Below are 12,797 nucleotides of genomic sequence, written 5' to 3'. Positions count from 1 at the left end.
AAATTCTCCGTTAAAAATTCTCGAGAAACTCTCAGATAAAAAATTGCAATAACAAAATTGATAAAAAATTGCAATAAAAAATTCAAAAATATTCTACAACTGCAGTATTTTAAACTAAAATCAGTGGCCAAATCACCGTATTAAATATAATGTGATGTTACTAATTGGTTTTTGTATAACAAATAACGATGAAATGTCCGTGGACAATATTCTATGACGAATAAAATTTATTAAAAGTCTGAACAATTCCCCCATAACAGTGAACTGTTTATTGATCCTGTAGATCCCCTCATGGAGCTGTCGCCATAGCAGCAGCGGAAGTCCCACCGAAGTGGCAATTTTTATGATTAGCATTATAAAAACCAAGTGGGGAATGCCACCCACCTGGCGATAAATATAAGGGGGTTTCCTCAGTGGTGCAGTTGCAGAATGACCACCTGCGTTCGATCGACGTTTGAATTCTCAATGTCCCATTTGAAATGCGAGCAACAAAAAAAAGAATATTGAGAGATTGTTGTAATGGACAGTTGATAATGCAGGAATCGATATGCCCAACTCATAATAATGGAAAACATGTATATTATCAGAAAAAAATTACGGATTTATTATGCGAATTATGTGTTCGATAAAAAATCCCAAAGTGGAATTTCACATATTTTTCAATTTTTCCCGAATTTTACTCAACTCCAAAAATAATGAAATTCGCGAATGCGACAAAGTCAATGTGAACCTGCCCTGAGCTTGTGGCGCCCCTCAGAGCACGTGTCCGGCATTTTCATTGTCATAATTCAAAGCCATTCAAAAATTATTGTGAAGTGAATAATTTTCTGTCTTTAAACATTAATTAATTAAATATTCCGTCGACTGATGATGGATAAGAACGAATACCTGACGAATCCCAACACCAATGCCGATATTTATCGGAATATGACACCTGGGGATCGCGTGCCGGTACCTGATAAACATCTGCAGTTTATTGAAGTTTACAATGGTGAGGTTATGTTTTCAATCATCAAAAATCTGAGCCAATGAAATTATTATTAAAAATTTTCATCAGAACGTTTTTTTATTTGATTATTAACACCTCTACTCTAGAAGTGGCATTCACGACGATAAACGGCGAATGACTGTTTACAGATGAAAAGGCTATCCTTGGAGGTGCCAACCTGACAGATCGCTACTGGAACGGAACTGTTTGGTATTTCGATGAGACAGAAGTACTCGACAGAAACAACAGCTTCACAGCAACAAGAACCACCAGCACTGTGAGTGATGCTGCCTTCCTCGAGGGGCACACATTTATTCTGGCTGAGGATGGAGGTGTCATTCAGATTCTAAATGTCGTTGAACCTCCTGAGAGCTGGGTTGTAGGGCTGCAGAGTATGGGACATACCTGTCAGCACGATGACAGTGTCACTTCACTCTCTGTTTTCGATAACAAGAGTCATTTTGTCAGCGGGGGAGTGGATCGTTGGTAAGATTCTGATTGGTGAAGATTTTATCCTTTCCACAAATACCAGAGAACTAATTGAAGAACCAAAAGAACCAAACGTCCTTCAAAAAGTGATCTGACCATTAGAATCAGTCACCACAACCTCAATCCCAACTATTAAAATAACAATCGACGTGAAACTCGATCAATTAGATTGATGGCGTTATTAAACCATATTTACAGTCTGAAAGTCTGGGAAGTATCGTCAATGTTGGCTGTACACTCCTACCAAACAGCTCACATCGCCATAATAACTAGTGTGGACGTCCTCTCCAAGAGTGACTCATCCTTCGTGTCGACTTCTTTAGATTCTGAAGCTGTTATATGGGATGTGAGAATACCCAAGCCTGCTCGTAGACTCTACAAAATTGATGATGGGGTTGGATTGACAGCAGTTGCCTGCAATCCAACCAACGAACATGAAGTGGCGATGGGAGGTCAGGATGGTTACGTATTATTAGTGGACGTACGCAAGCCTGAACAACTAGTCCACAAGTCTCTCGAGTTTCCACGACCCATTCACAGATTGAAATACCATCCAAGAAGGTAAATACATATGTCTAATATTGCTTCATGATAAAAAACATCTTCGTCCAAAAAAAAATTCATCACAAGGTTTTAAGCGAAAATGTCATGATTTTTTTTATAGAGAGGCTATTGTCATTTGCAAACAATAGAGAAGAATAAATTAATTCCGAAGAAGTGATTAATAAAAGTCAGAGAGATTGAACATGGTTTAAACATTGTATTCACACATTTACCTGATTAATTTCTTTTTTAGAAATTGGTTAGCTGGATGTTGCAATGACACAACAGTCAAAGTGCTGGACACATCCCAACACCTCTCTCTTCTCCTGGAGAACAATTCACACACTGATTTCGTTCGAGGCCTGGCCTGGACCAAGGACGAACTCCTCACCTGTGGATGGGACAGTACCATCCAGAGACACAGTCTAACCCTTAAAAACTAGTGAAACACTTCCACGAACACCGCAGAATTATTTTTTTCATCGTTTACCCAGTAATTGTACAATTGCGCGACTTAGACACCAATCAATTGTGTTATTACCATCATTCCATATTTAGTTACAATAGTTTAAAAGAAATAGATGAATTAAATAAAAAATTAACATTTGTTATGATTTAGAGATTAACAAATACGTCTTTAAATAATAAAAAATCGTTTCTTCTATTTGTCGAAGCAGTCGAAGTGTTTTTCCTGCTCCAACCGTTGAAACCGAAACGTAAAGTACAGAATCGATTATTTACTGATTAATTATGTAATTATGTAAAACGAGGGGTTCACTAAATTAGTATTTCATTTATTCAATTTATTTGTAGAAAGAAATGACTATTAAAAATTTTCGAAAGGGGGCAGCACCTGCTCGTGTCGCTCCAAACATGAATTTCTATTGGTTCTCATTTCCGGTGGCCGCAATGGCACGTCCAATGAAATCTATCCGATACTAAACAGCCGGGAAGATTGTTTTGAAGCTGTTCAAACCTCAAAATACGTTACAGACGTCCTTCAGGCCCTCTACAACCAGTTAAATCCTGCACTGACCTCGGGAAAATTAATAAAAAGCAATTTTTCGACCAGTTTTACAACAACAAAAGATAAATTGTTCGGAGTATCATTTGACTGACGTTTGAAGCACTAACAAAGTCAAGGGAGGCGTAATTGGGCCTCAAAAGTGCAGTGCTTTGAGGATGACAAACACCATCCATTGACAATCCCACGCTGACTCTAAGGTAAGCCTACCACAAGCTCTGGCATTCATAACTGAAGTAGCAAATTATTTTCACTGCAAAGTTCAGCGTTTTGACGTGTGAAGTTTCACGAAGAAAAAATCGCAAAGTCGCAAGAAAAAATATAAAATAATGTGAACGATTCCAGAGTAGATTTTGAAAGCTCCATCATCCCGAGAACGATCGTACCTCCAAGATGCCCCGTACAAAGCAGCCTCGCAAACGCAATTCCTCCCTGTCTCACCTCGAGGAGAGTGACATGTTGATAAAAGACTTCCACAGACAGGCGAAGGCTCGTTTTCGCAAGATGGACTCTGATTTTGAGATGATGTTCAATGGTTTCGCAAACCAGATAAACATGACACTCTCCAAGATTCCTCCAGAGGCTCGTAAGTACACTCTGGGTGACTTGGCAAGGTTTCTGAGGGAGCAGGAAGAAGAGCAGGACTACGACGACGTGTCATCGACAAGTGAGGATGTTCCAGTTGTGATCGTGGTTCCCTCAACAGTAAAATCAAAGCCAAAACCCGTCAAGAGACAGACAGCTGCCTCCATGGACGATGGCTATGTCACAGAGGGTGGAAATAACAATCAGAAAAGGGCCTCGAGGGCTGACAAGGTCACCTCGACGACCCAGAAGCTGAGAAAGTCCAGGAGCTCGTCGAGAACCACAGCTGGGAGGGCCATGAAGTCCAGTGCTTCCTCTGAGAGGGGTGTGAAGGCCAGTACATCCACTGAGAGACGAGAAAATTCGATAGCTCGTGTTGTCAATTTTGTAACGCCTTCTGTGCCAAAACCAGCGACTGAATTCAATCCTGTCACCCCCAAGATCAAGCCCAACACGCCTCTGAACATTCTCAGGCGCCCCAGGGAAGGCGAGATGGTCCTGAGTATGCAGGGAAGCCCCATTCTGGTGTCGTCAATCGTCAAGGAACGCACTGCCAACATCAATGTGCCTCTCGGGGATGGCAACATCATCTCTCTACTCCCTAATGAGGGCCTGCGCAGGTCTCACATCCCAGCTCTCGATCCTGAGACTGTCAGACAACTTCAGACACTCATGGGGCACATTGGAAAGGTCATTGATACTCAGTGAGAAAAGGGTTGATGCCATCATTAGAGTGATTGTTTAGCTTCGTTTGTGCGTAGGAATGATTTAATGTTTTTATATTGTAGATGATAAGGCTCTCAGATTTTTAAGAATTTTCATTTTTGCGTTTGCATGTTGTCCTGGTAATAAAGATTTCATCCATTTTGTAAATTTTTTCAAGTTATTTTTTGGGGGATTTGGGAGTCATATTTTTGAAAGCTCTTTGCATTGATCAGACTTTTTTTTCCTTTGTAAATATCTACAGACGAGATGGCTTTCGAAAAAAATACAAAAAGTTTCTCTGGAACAATGAAAAAAATGGCGTCACTTTTCTCCAAATGAATGTTGTGTTCAATATAAAAATTGGATCAGTTCCAAAAACGAGTTCTAATCGATAGAGCAGAAAAACTCCAAAAAACTATTGGATACGTTCCAACGCCATCTGCACAAAATTATCCCCAGACGAATATATTTGAGTTCTCCCACGCATAAATAAACTTCATTCTTCAAAAATACTCCCCTCCCCCTCGAAGTGACTCACCCACCGTCAGACTGTCTGTATTAATTCCGAAAATCCATCGACATAAAAATCACAACATAAATAAAAATTATAGGTTATAAAAATAAAAACAGTGAAAAGTCCCTATTGTGTCTGACTCGACGACAGCGTCACTAATTCACCATTGGGTCTTGGCACATGTGTTGTATCATTTCACCACTCATTCGTGCTTGTGACACGGTTACGCACTGCTGTGGAGTATTGTTACTTATTTCTGCAATAATCATCCAACAATATCGTTAACAAACCATATGAAATTACCAGCAAATAAGTTAAAATGGGTAACCATGTGGGACGGAGTGCCGATGGAACTGGCAAAAAGAGTGCAACAATGACAAATAATACAAATAATATTAAGTCAATGTCACGTACCCCATCGGGCACCGATATCGAGCACAATTTTGTCACGCATTTCAGGCCCGTTGATAAACTCAGCAAGGTAAATCATTTGTCATACGTCTGCATTCTTTATGTAATGATAACTTAACAAACTAAAAGTGCAATTGATACAAACTCTTTTTTTTATTTCACTCTGAGTTTCAGTAAATTCACAGTTTATGATTTTTTGAGTAATCGTCATTCAATTGAATTATTATCGTGCCTTCTGAATTGGTTTTTATTTCCCAAATTGATGAAATGTCATTTATGGCAATGAGCTCAACGTTAAATTAATTGAAAAATAAGTGGTTTTGCAAGAAAATGTTGGAACATTTTTTAGTATTGATATTGAGTTAATAAACTGCAATTTAAATAATTAGTCCCAAAGGTAAATTGATAAATTTGAAAAATGCAAGTGCAATACATTATTTTTTTCACTCTGAATTTCTGTAACTCCACTCACAATTGAAAAGTTGTTGCAGAACGTTAATTGAAATAAAACAAATGTTTTGTTTAGAGTCATTCATCATTGATAAGACAGTTGATAACATGCAATCTAGCCTAAGAAAAACAGTTTTTATTAAAAAAAACAATTTTTATGAGAAAATGTTACGTTCAAAGTTTTCAGAGAATTTTTTTCTCTACAAAAAACTCTTTCAGTTATTGTTTTCGAATGACTCATTATCCAGTTAATGATCACTAATTGATTAACTCTGCAATGAGCCTCGAAAACGAAAAAGTCTATAAGCAAATGCGAAAGGAATGTTCTCTGAAAATTCTTGATAAAATTACTGATCGACATCTCACTTTCATTAATTCTCTCCAAAAAATATTACTGACCTTTGCTGTTAGAGTCCCTCATTACCGCGGTAATTACGTAATTATATTCAAATTATAGGTTAAAAAATGAATAGTGTCAGTACCTAACGACGTAGTACATTCTAAATTCTGATGGAACATTCGGTAATTATTGATAATAAAGAATGTTGAGACTTCCCCACGAGATTTCCCTCTTTAAAAAACTGAAGATTTTGTTGCTGAGCTCACTGATCATAAAGATCATTTAAAATTCTGTAACACCTCAGGAGTTACGCCCTCCCTCGAGATGTTATGAATTCTTAATCCATTTAGTCATTCATTTATTTATTTATTTAATTATTTACCGCAAGTGATACGTGTCACCACGTAGCCGGAATATTTATCATTAGCCATGGCATTATTAATTAATATAATCACATTAAAATAGTAAGGACAGAATTCACATTTAATGATCAAGTAATCAAATAATTAAATCCTTGTACTTTTTCAATCGCAGATTTTATCGGAGCGCAATCATCACGATAACGATGGTCATGGTGTCTCCGAAGACGTATTCATAAAGTACCTATTCCCCCATTACTCAGAGTTCGCTTCAAGGCTGTATGGCTACCTCCACAAGTCGTCGAAGGCTACGACGAAGCACCTGGGTACATCAGCCTTCAAACAGCAGATTGAGAAGCTCCTTGGAATAATGAATGACAGGACTGTGTTGGATATTTATGTTAAAATGTACTCTAATACGATGGACGAGAGTGGTGAGGTGACGCCACAGGGCCTAAGAGACTTACTCATGATTTCTTACCGATTAGCGATGGACAACGAATCGACCACATGTCCTTATGTCCACAAGACCATCCACGCGGCTGTGACTTCTTGCGTAAGTCCGAGGAAATGCGAAAAAATTTACGGTTCTTCAGATAATTGATTAGATTAGAAGAGTTTAGTGACATCTTGGGAAGGATTTCTTTCGTTATTTTCTTCCTTTCTCTATTTTCTTTCCTTAAAAAAATTTAATTATTCGGTTTCCTGAAGATTTTTCTCATTTTTAACTCTCTCAACGCTCTTGCCAAGCTCTACAATCTTTTCATTCATAAAAAGCATCATTTTTATTTCAGTTTCATGGAAAAGAAATTCTTTCTGTGAGCTTCATCAGCAATTGGCTTTGGCAGCATTGTCCACGAGTTGTTTACGGAGTTCATCGTTACGTTGTTCACGTACTTACAACGGCATACCGAAATGGCCAAGCACTTTTGTCCACTGAAGAGCTGCAACCGCACATTGGCCCAGTTACACCAGTTCTGGAGAAAGTACTTTCCTTCGAGCAAGCAGATAACATGTTACCACTGAGTCAAGTCTGGCTGTTGTCTACGAGTTTACCTTTTTGTTTTATACAGGTACGAGGGGTAGATAACGCTTCAATGTGTGTCTCAATTGAAGTTTTCATTTAGTTATTATTGATTTAATTATGTAATGATTAACAATGAACTAATTTTAAGGCGTAATTTTTTGTATCAAACTCTAGACTGAAGAGTCGCCGAGCAAAGAGAGTTCCGCAGTTTTTTCGTCGAAGCTCTCCAGTTATCCATGCCCCAGTCACTGGACCCTTCTCTACACCAGTGATCAGCATGGAGCTGGGGCTAACCGTCTCCTCCATCACATCCTGGGGTACAGGGGCCCGACGATTGTATTTATTCGGGGAGAGAATGGCAACGAGGACGGCGTTACTTACTGCATATGCTCGTCCATTGAATGGCGAGAGTCCCATTTATATTGGGGAGATGAAGACTGTGTCATCATCGAGCTTCAACCGTCCTACCGAATCGTGGAAAAAGGGCCCAAATTGTTGTACTTAAACACGAGTATCAGGGGATATCCGCATGGCCTGAGAGCTGGCAAGGATCCACGTAATCCATATATTAATGTTGATCAGAGCTTTGCTTCAGTCAGCTTTGGGGGTGCACCACACAGGATAAAGAGTATCGAGGCTTGGGGATGCGGGGATCGTAAGTCCAGGTGAGAATTCAATTCCAAAATTGATAATAATAATTATTGCTATTCATTTATAATTATGCTTAAAATTCAAATTTGATTTATGGATTTGTTCTTTCATTTTGATTTGGTTTTCATTTTTTTTCAAGAATTAATTGCTCGGCAATGGCTCAAAAAAATTTGAAATCATTCAATGGTACCTTAAAATGTTTATTTCGGTGACACTAAGTCTAAATTTAAAGATGATTACGATAGCTATATGCGTTAATTTGATTTTCATGGTATCTGTTGAACATTGGGAATTGTTTCATGAATTTAAAGAATGTGATATATATTCATGAATCAAATTGTTTAATTAAAATTTTATCCAAAGGTTAAGGGGGGAATGGAGTCATAAAAAGACATTTATTTCAATGAATATTAATGAACAATTAAATCGTAGATGAAAGAACAAATTCTCAACGGAATTATCAAGAATATCAAATTAAATTTCATGCTATCGGCCTTCCCACCATTTTTTTCATCAACAAAGAGAACACAATGGAGTTCTTCGCAACCTGGAATTTTTCATACACCTCGTCGTTCATCATTCATTATCACCGATCAATAATGATAATCCTCTTGTTCTCCCCCCTGAGATAACATCGTAAATACCTTATCACCCATGCGCGTGAATCCCACACGTATGAATCATTACAGTGGCATGTTTTCATTCTCAGAGAACGACAGTTGGAGATTAAAAAATGGCAAGTTAAGGAGGCTGAGAGGCAGCGAGTGGTTAAACTGAGTGCAGCTGACTGGCTAGATCACCCCGATCGTTATTTATTGGAATTAGCCGGCAGGCCGTCCTACGTCAATGCTGAGAAATGAATAATTCGTATTTCATTGTTCCAATGGACAATTTTTTGATTTTTTTTCTTGTGTATATGTAAATATAACGATAGAATTATTTTTTAAATAGAGGAAAATTTTGTTTCATTTTATTTTTACTCCTCGTCTTGGCGATTTTATGATGAGGAAAGGAAGTTCAACCGCATGGCCTTAAAAAATAAAAATAGAATGAAGGATGAAGCGAACTAGTTGTGCTTATTTTCCGCTTACTTATTAACAATTTTAATCACAAAATCATTGAATTAATGAAGAATTTGAGGGGCATTAAAAAGAATGAATTTAGGAACAAAAATACGAAACTTCATTCGAGTTATTTTTTATTTATATACAATGAAAAGGCTTTAATGGAAAAGTCTTGCATAATATTCGATGATTCGAAAGAGAATTATGATAATGTTACCCAATTACATTTATTTTCCTAATTTCGATCAACTCCGTGATCGTCTCCTGTACTTGCGACTCCCAGAGCTACGTCTTGAAGTTTTCTTTGGCTTCCTGGATCTCCCTCGGCTGTTGCTTCTTGATCTACTACGACTCGAGTACCTCTTTTTCTTCGAGTGCTTCGTGCTTGACTCTTCTCGGGCTGTGGACGACGATGTCGTTACCGAGGATTTCGATTTTCTGTAAAAAATGAGAAATATTCAATGGAACTGGCCAAATTATTAATTAAAAGTGCTGATATATAGTAGCACTCATTAGCATTTCTCGCTAATTGCTAAATAATTGACAGGAGAATGGTTTTTTAATTGTCTGAAGCTTTTAAGGTAAATTTACATTTCATTTTACGTGAAATTTTTCGGAAATCACTTCTCCAATTTGTATAAACAAATGCAGACAAACATTCTGTGGAACTTCTTCATCTCCTTACAAATGAATTTAAATTCAATGTTTATCCTCCAACAATAACTTATATTGTTGCAATTGTCAACGTACATTAATTATATGAGCAATTCAATCTTGAATCAAATTTTGAGAATCATAAAAATTAAAATTATGAAATGATTTGCTATACATTTGTTATATAAATCCACAAAATTTTCCAAAAAATAAATGGAATAAAATACAACATAAAAACCTCATCAAATTAAAATTAAAACAAAATAGAAAACAAATGAAAATACATACCGTGGTGATTTAGCCCTTTCAGGCACTGCATGAGTTCCACTTCTGCTGATGAATCCCCCCCAGGCATTATGATGCTTCGGCAATGGTGGACTCGGCGTATGTCCATCAGCATCATTACCTCTGGCCTTCGATCTGGCTTCTTCGTACTGTCTCCTCAATTCCTCCACCTTCTTCTCCAGCTCCTCAGGACGAACTCTTGTGCGAGAATAAAGCCGCAAGATTCGCCTGCAAACATCCCTGATAGACGCTTCGTCGACCTTGAAGAGGGAGAACCAAGGTGGCGACGATGGGAGAGGCAGTCGAAGCTGTCGGGCACCCAAGTAGACACAGGCGCACGCCACTGTCTCCGGGTGATGTCGCAGGAAGACGTCGCATCGTAGTGAATCATTCATGTAGTTCCAGCACTTCTGCATGAGCTCTTGGTTCTTCTCATAACCCAACACCTGCAAGTACATGACGATGATCTTGTGGGGATGCTTGACGTGAACGCAGAACCCCAATTCCTTCAGCACTCGTCGTTCTGCTTTAATCACCTGATTCTTCAGGGCTACATAGTTCTGGTCGAGAATCACTGGAGTTATTGACCTGAAAACCAATTGATAATTAGGAAAAAATATTTATATTTATTTCACAGGAAGTTTCATTGTAATTTGTACGACGATTGTTTTTGTCTTTAAGCTAGAAAATAAAGCTTAACAGGATCAGAAACTGTCCCATTTGCTGTATTAATTGATTTAGTAACGAAATGGTAAAAGAAGATAAGTCAGATTCGACTATTGACCACTTGTTGATGAATATATCGAAATCCTCATTCAATTGTTCTCTTTAAATTGTATTTTTAGACTCACTTCTGACTGGACATTTGTTTTATGTGATTAAAAACGTTGATAACGTCTCGTATCCTTCGCGGTGCTTCCTCAATTTTACTAGCTAGACAGACACATCCCATAGCTGTTGTCTCCATGTTGTGTCTCACCAGAGACTTGCTGTAGTAAAATCTCTGGAAGATCACTTGACCTGTGGCCATCGCAACCTTGAAAAAAATTCATCTTCATTACATCAGTGTCAACAATCAAATTTTTATTGATATTTACTGTCCAATTCTGTATTTAGGAGGCTATTCACATGGGGAATAATTTTCCTGAATTCATAAGCCTCCTCAGAACAACTCCAAGGTCATAGGTAAAGTGAGTGGATGTCGACATCAGGCTCAATTGAAATCTCAATAATTGAGGTTATGTCACGTGTAGTCCACGTAAACAATGAATTCAGGAGCTCGTAGACAAATTTCATGATCTACTATTTATGTTCCAACATACCTGAGGTAATTTCAGCAGAATTCCAGCTGTTTGTATGAGCTCACATCCCAAAATTCTCAAATCAGTCTCGGTTTCAGCGTCAAGACCGTCCAAATGTGACGGCGTTGACTTGAGTTTCTCCTCTGGCAGAAGGCAATTCTGGAGTGTGAGGACTATTTTACCGTAGGGTTTGGCATTCGTTGATTGCGATTTTATTCCAGGTGTAATATTCTCTTTGGAGCTCATGTTGCACTGATTTATTCAGATATTACCACTGTTTTTGCCCCGAGGTGAACCAAACTGCGATCGAGACGCCACGACCGAGGTGAGAGACACCTAACCTCTCTTGTGAACACTTGTGAAAAAGTTTCTCAAAATTGTAACAAAATCACTTGGATATTCATTCACTTGGGGAGTTCACAATTTTGAGACTTTGCTTTTTTAGCAGAAGACATTGGAACTTCCAAGGCAGTTATGTGGTCAGCAGCCGAAGTCTGAATGACCCGGCTTTTAATGTTATCTGTCACCAGGGTTGGAGGCGTTGGAGTAACTGGCTATTTAGTCCTTTTCTCCCCTGCTCTGCCCAATTCTCATTCTATTCACACCTCCCATCACTGAGATTCAGGTAATGGATTTCTTTATTTGAGCTGATAACAATTGTATGCGTGGAGTACCAGGAAAAGTCGGATTACCCGGGGACGTCGATAGCTCATTAATGAACACCAACAATTGCAGGTACACTGGGCCTGGAAATAACCATCAACTTTTGACTGTTGCAGGTACCAGAAGTTGGCGCCCTACGGTGATCCTTCACTGTGTCCAGGTGGCAAGGATTCAGGAGAAAAACGATGGATTGCACACCCATTAAACCCAAATTAGGTTCATGGCGCAAGTGGATTAGTGATGACGACATGGTGTCATTACTGATTCACAAGCAATTCCCTCTTGTTTTTAAATAAACAAAAATTTTGTCTTGTTTCGTCTGTAGATGACCGTCTAGTGCAACTTTTTTTGTCTCTCGTCTCTGGTGTTATGCACTAATTCGACTCCCACTCACTCATCGTTAACGATTTTATTGACTCCACTCGGCAACAAATCTGATTCTCCCCCTCGAAAAGAGCAATTAATCGAAGAAAATTAATGTCCAAACTCTCCATCGATTTTTAATCATCGCCCCAAATCCCTCCCCCAAACCGTCGAAAACTCTGCATAAAGGTAAATTGAACTCGCCCCATAAAGTTCGATCGTTAACCCAGTAAATATGATTACATCTGAATTAATTAAAATGTTTTAGCGTTGATTAAGAATGACTCCGAACGAGTAATGAAATTCGGTGTGAAGTCCCAGTTACACCAGTCTATTAGATTCGTCAGTTCCGTAGTCGTTCGGAGAATTAAGTTTCACCCC

The 12,797-nt window shown here is 38.5% G+C and overlaps 5 protein-coding genes across 8 annotated transcripts in view; 4 read left to right on the top strand and 1 right to left on the bottom strand.

Annotated features, from left to right (window-relative positions):
• The first annotated feature begins 379 nt into the window (after positions 1-379).
• LOC135163644 (methylosome protein WDR77-like) lies at positions 380-2,684 on the top strand. The gene is made up of 4 exons (XM_064123244.1): positions 380-991; positions 1,138-1,474; positions 1,676-2,038; positions 2,274-2,684. The coding sequence occupies exons 1-4, from the start codon at positions 868-870 to the stop codon at positions 2,461-2,463; spliced, it is 1,014 nt and encodes a 337-aa protein (XP_063979314.1). The 5' UTR covers positions 380-867; the 3' UTR covers positions 2,464-2,684.
• A 299-nt stretch (positions 2,685-2,983) lies between these two features.
• On the top strand, positions 2,984-4,502 carry LOC135163645 (uncharacterized). 2 transcript variants are annotated; one of them, XM_064123246.1, is made up of 2 exons: positions 2,984-3,244; positions 3,395-4,502. In XM_064123246.1, the coding sequence occupies exon 2, from the start codon at positions 3,438-3,440 to the stop codon at positions 4,335-4,337; it is 900 nt and encodes a 299-aa protein (XP_063979316.1). In that variant the 5' UTR covers positions 2,984-3,244; positions 3,395-3,437; the 3' UTR covers positions 4,338-4,502. The 2 variants fall into 2 exon arrangements, with proteins under 2 accessions (XP_063979316.1, XP_063979315.1); XM_064123245.1 differs by having other exon boundaries at positions 2,987-3,244; positions 3,390-4,502.
• A 142-nt stretch (positions 4,503-4,644) lies between these two features.
• LOC135163641 (uncharacterized) lies at positions 4,645-9,152 on the top strand. The gene is made up of 5 exons (XM_064123240.1): positions 4,645-5,329; positions 6,584-6,964; positions 7,203-7,481; positions 7,610-8,100; positions 8,796-9,152. Exons 1-5 carry the CDS (start codon positions 5,168-5,170, stop codon positions 8,944-8,946), a joined length of 1,464 nt encoding a protein of 487 aa, XP_063979310.1. The 5' UTR covers positions 4,645-5,167; the 3' UTR covers positions 8,947-9,152.
• Positions 9,153-9,267: 115 nt separating this feature from the next.
• LOC135163642 (cyclin-L1) lies at positions 9,268-11,636 on the bottom strand. The gene is made up of 4 exons (XM_064123242.1): positions 11,412-11,636; positions 10,941-11,125; positions 10,093-10,677; positions 9,268-9,588 (listed from the first exon to the last, which is right to left on the bottom strand). Exons 1-4 carry the CDS (start codon positions 11,634-11,636, stop codon positions 9,396-9,398), a joined length of 1,188 nt encoding a protein of 395 aa, XP_063979312.1. The 3' UTR covers positions 9,268-9,395.
• A 240-nt stretch (positions 11,637-11,876) lies between these two features.
• The window catches only part of LOC135163647 (somatomedin-B and thrombospondin type-1 domain-containing protein-like), a 36,663-nt gene continuing 35,742 nt past the window's right edge, over positions 11,877-12,797 (top strand). The window contains exons 1-3 of one of the 3 annotated variants that reach the window (XM_064123249.1): positions 11,877-12,015; positions 12,170-12,269; positions 12,379-12,605. The gene's annotated coding sequence lies outside the window, so the exon portion shown is untranslated. Of the gene's footprint in view, positions 12,016-12,125; positions 12,606-12,797 lie in introns of all 3 variants that reach the window. The other 2 variants (XM_064123251.1, XM_064123250.1) reach the window with 2 other exon arrangements.

This window comes from Diachasmimorpha longicaudata, chromosome 6, assembly GCF_034640455.1.
Source record: "Diachasmimorpha longicaudata isolate KC_UGA_2023 chromosome 6, iyDiaLong2, whole genome shotgun sequence".
NCBI classification, from domain to species: Eukaryota; Metazoa; Arthropoda; class Insecta; order Hymenoptera; family Braconidae; genus Diachasmimorpha; species Diachasmimorpha longicaudata.
Note: the sequence above shows the minus strand (reverse complement) of the source record. Positions and strands in the feature narration are given on the sequence as shown.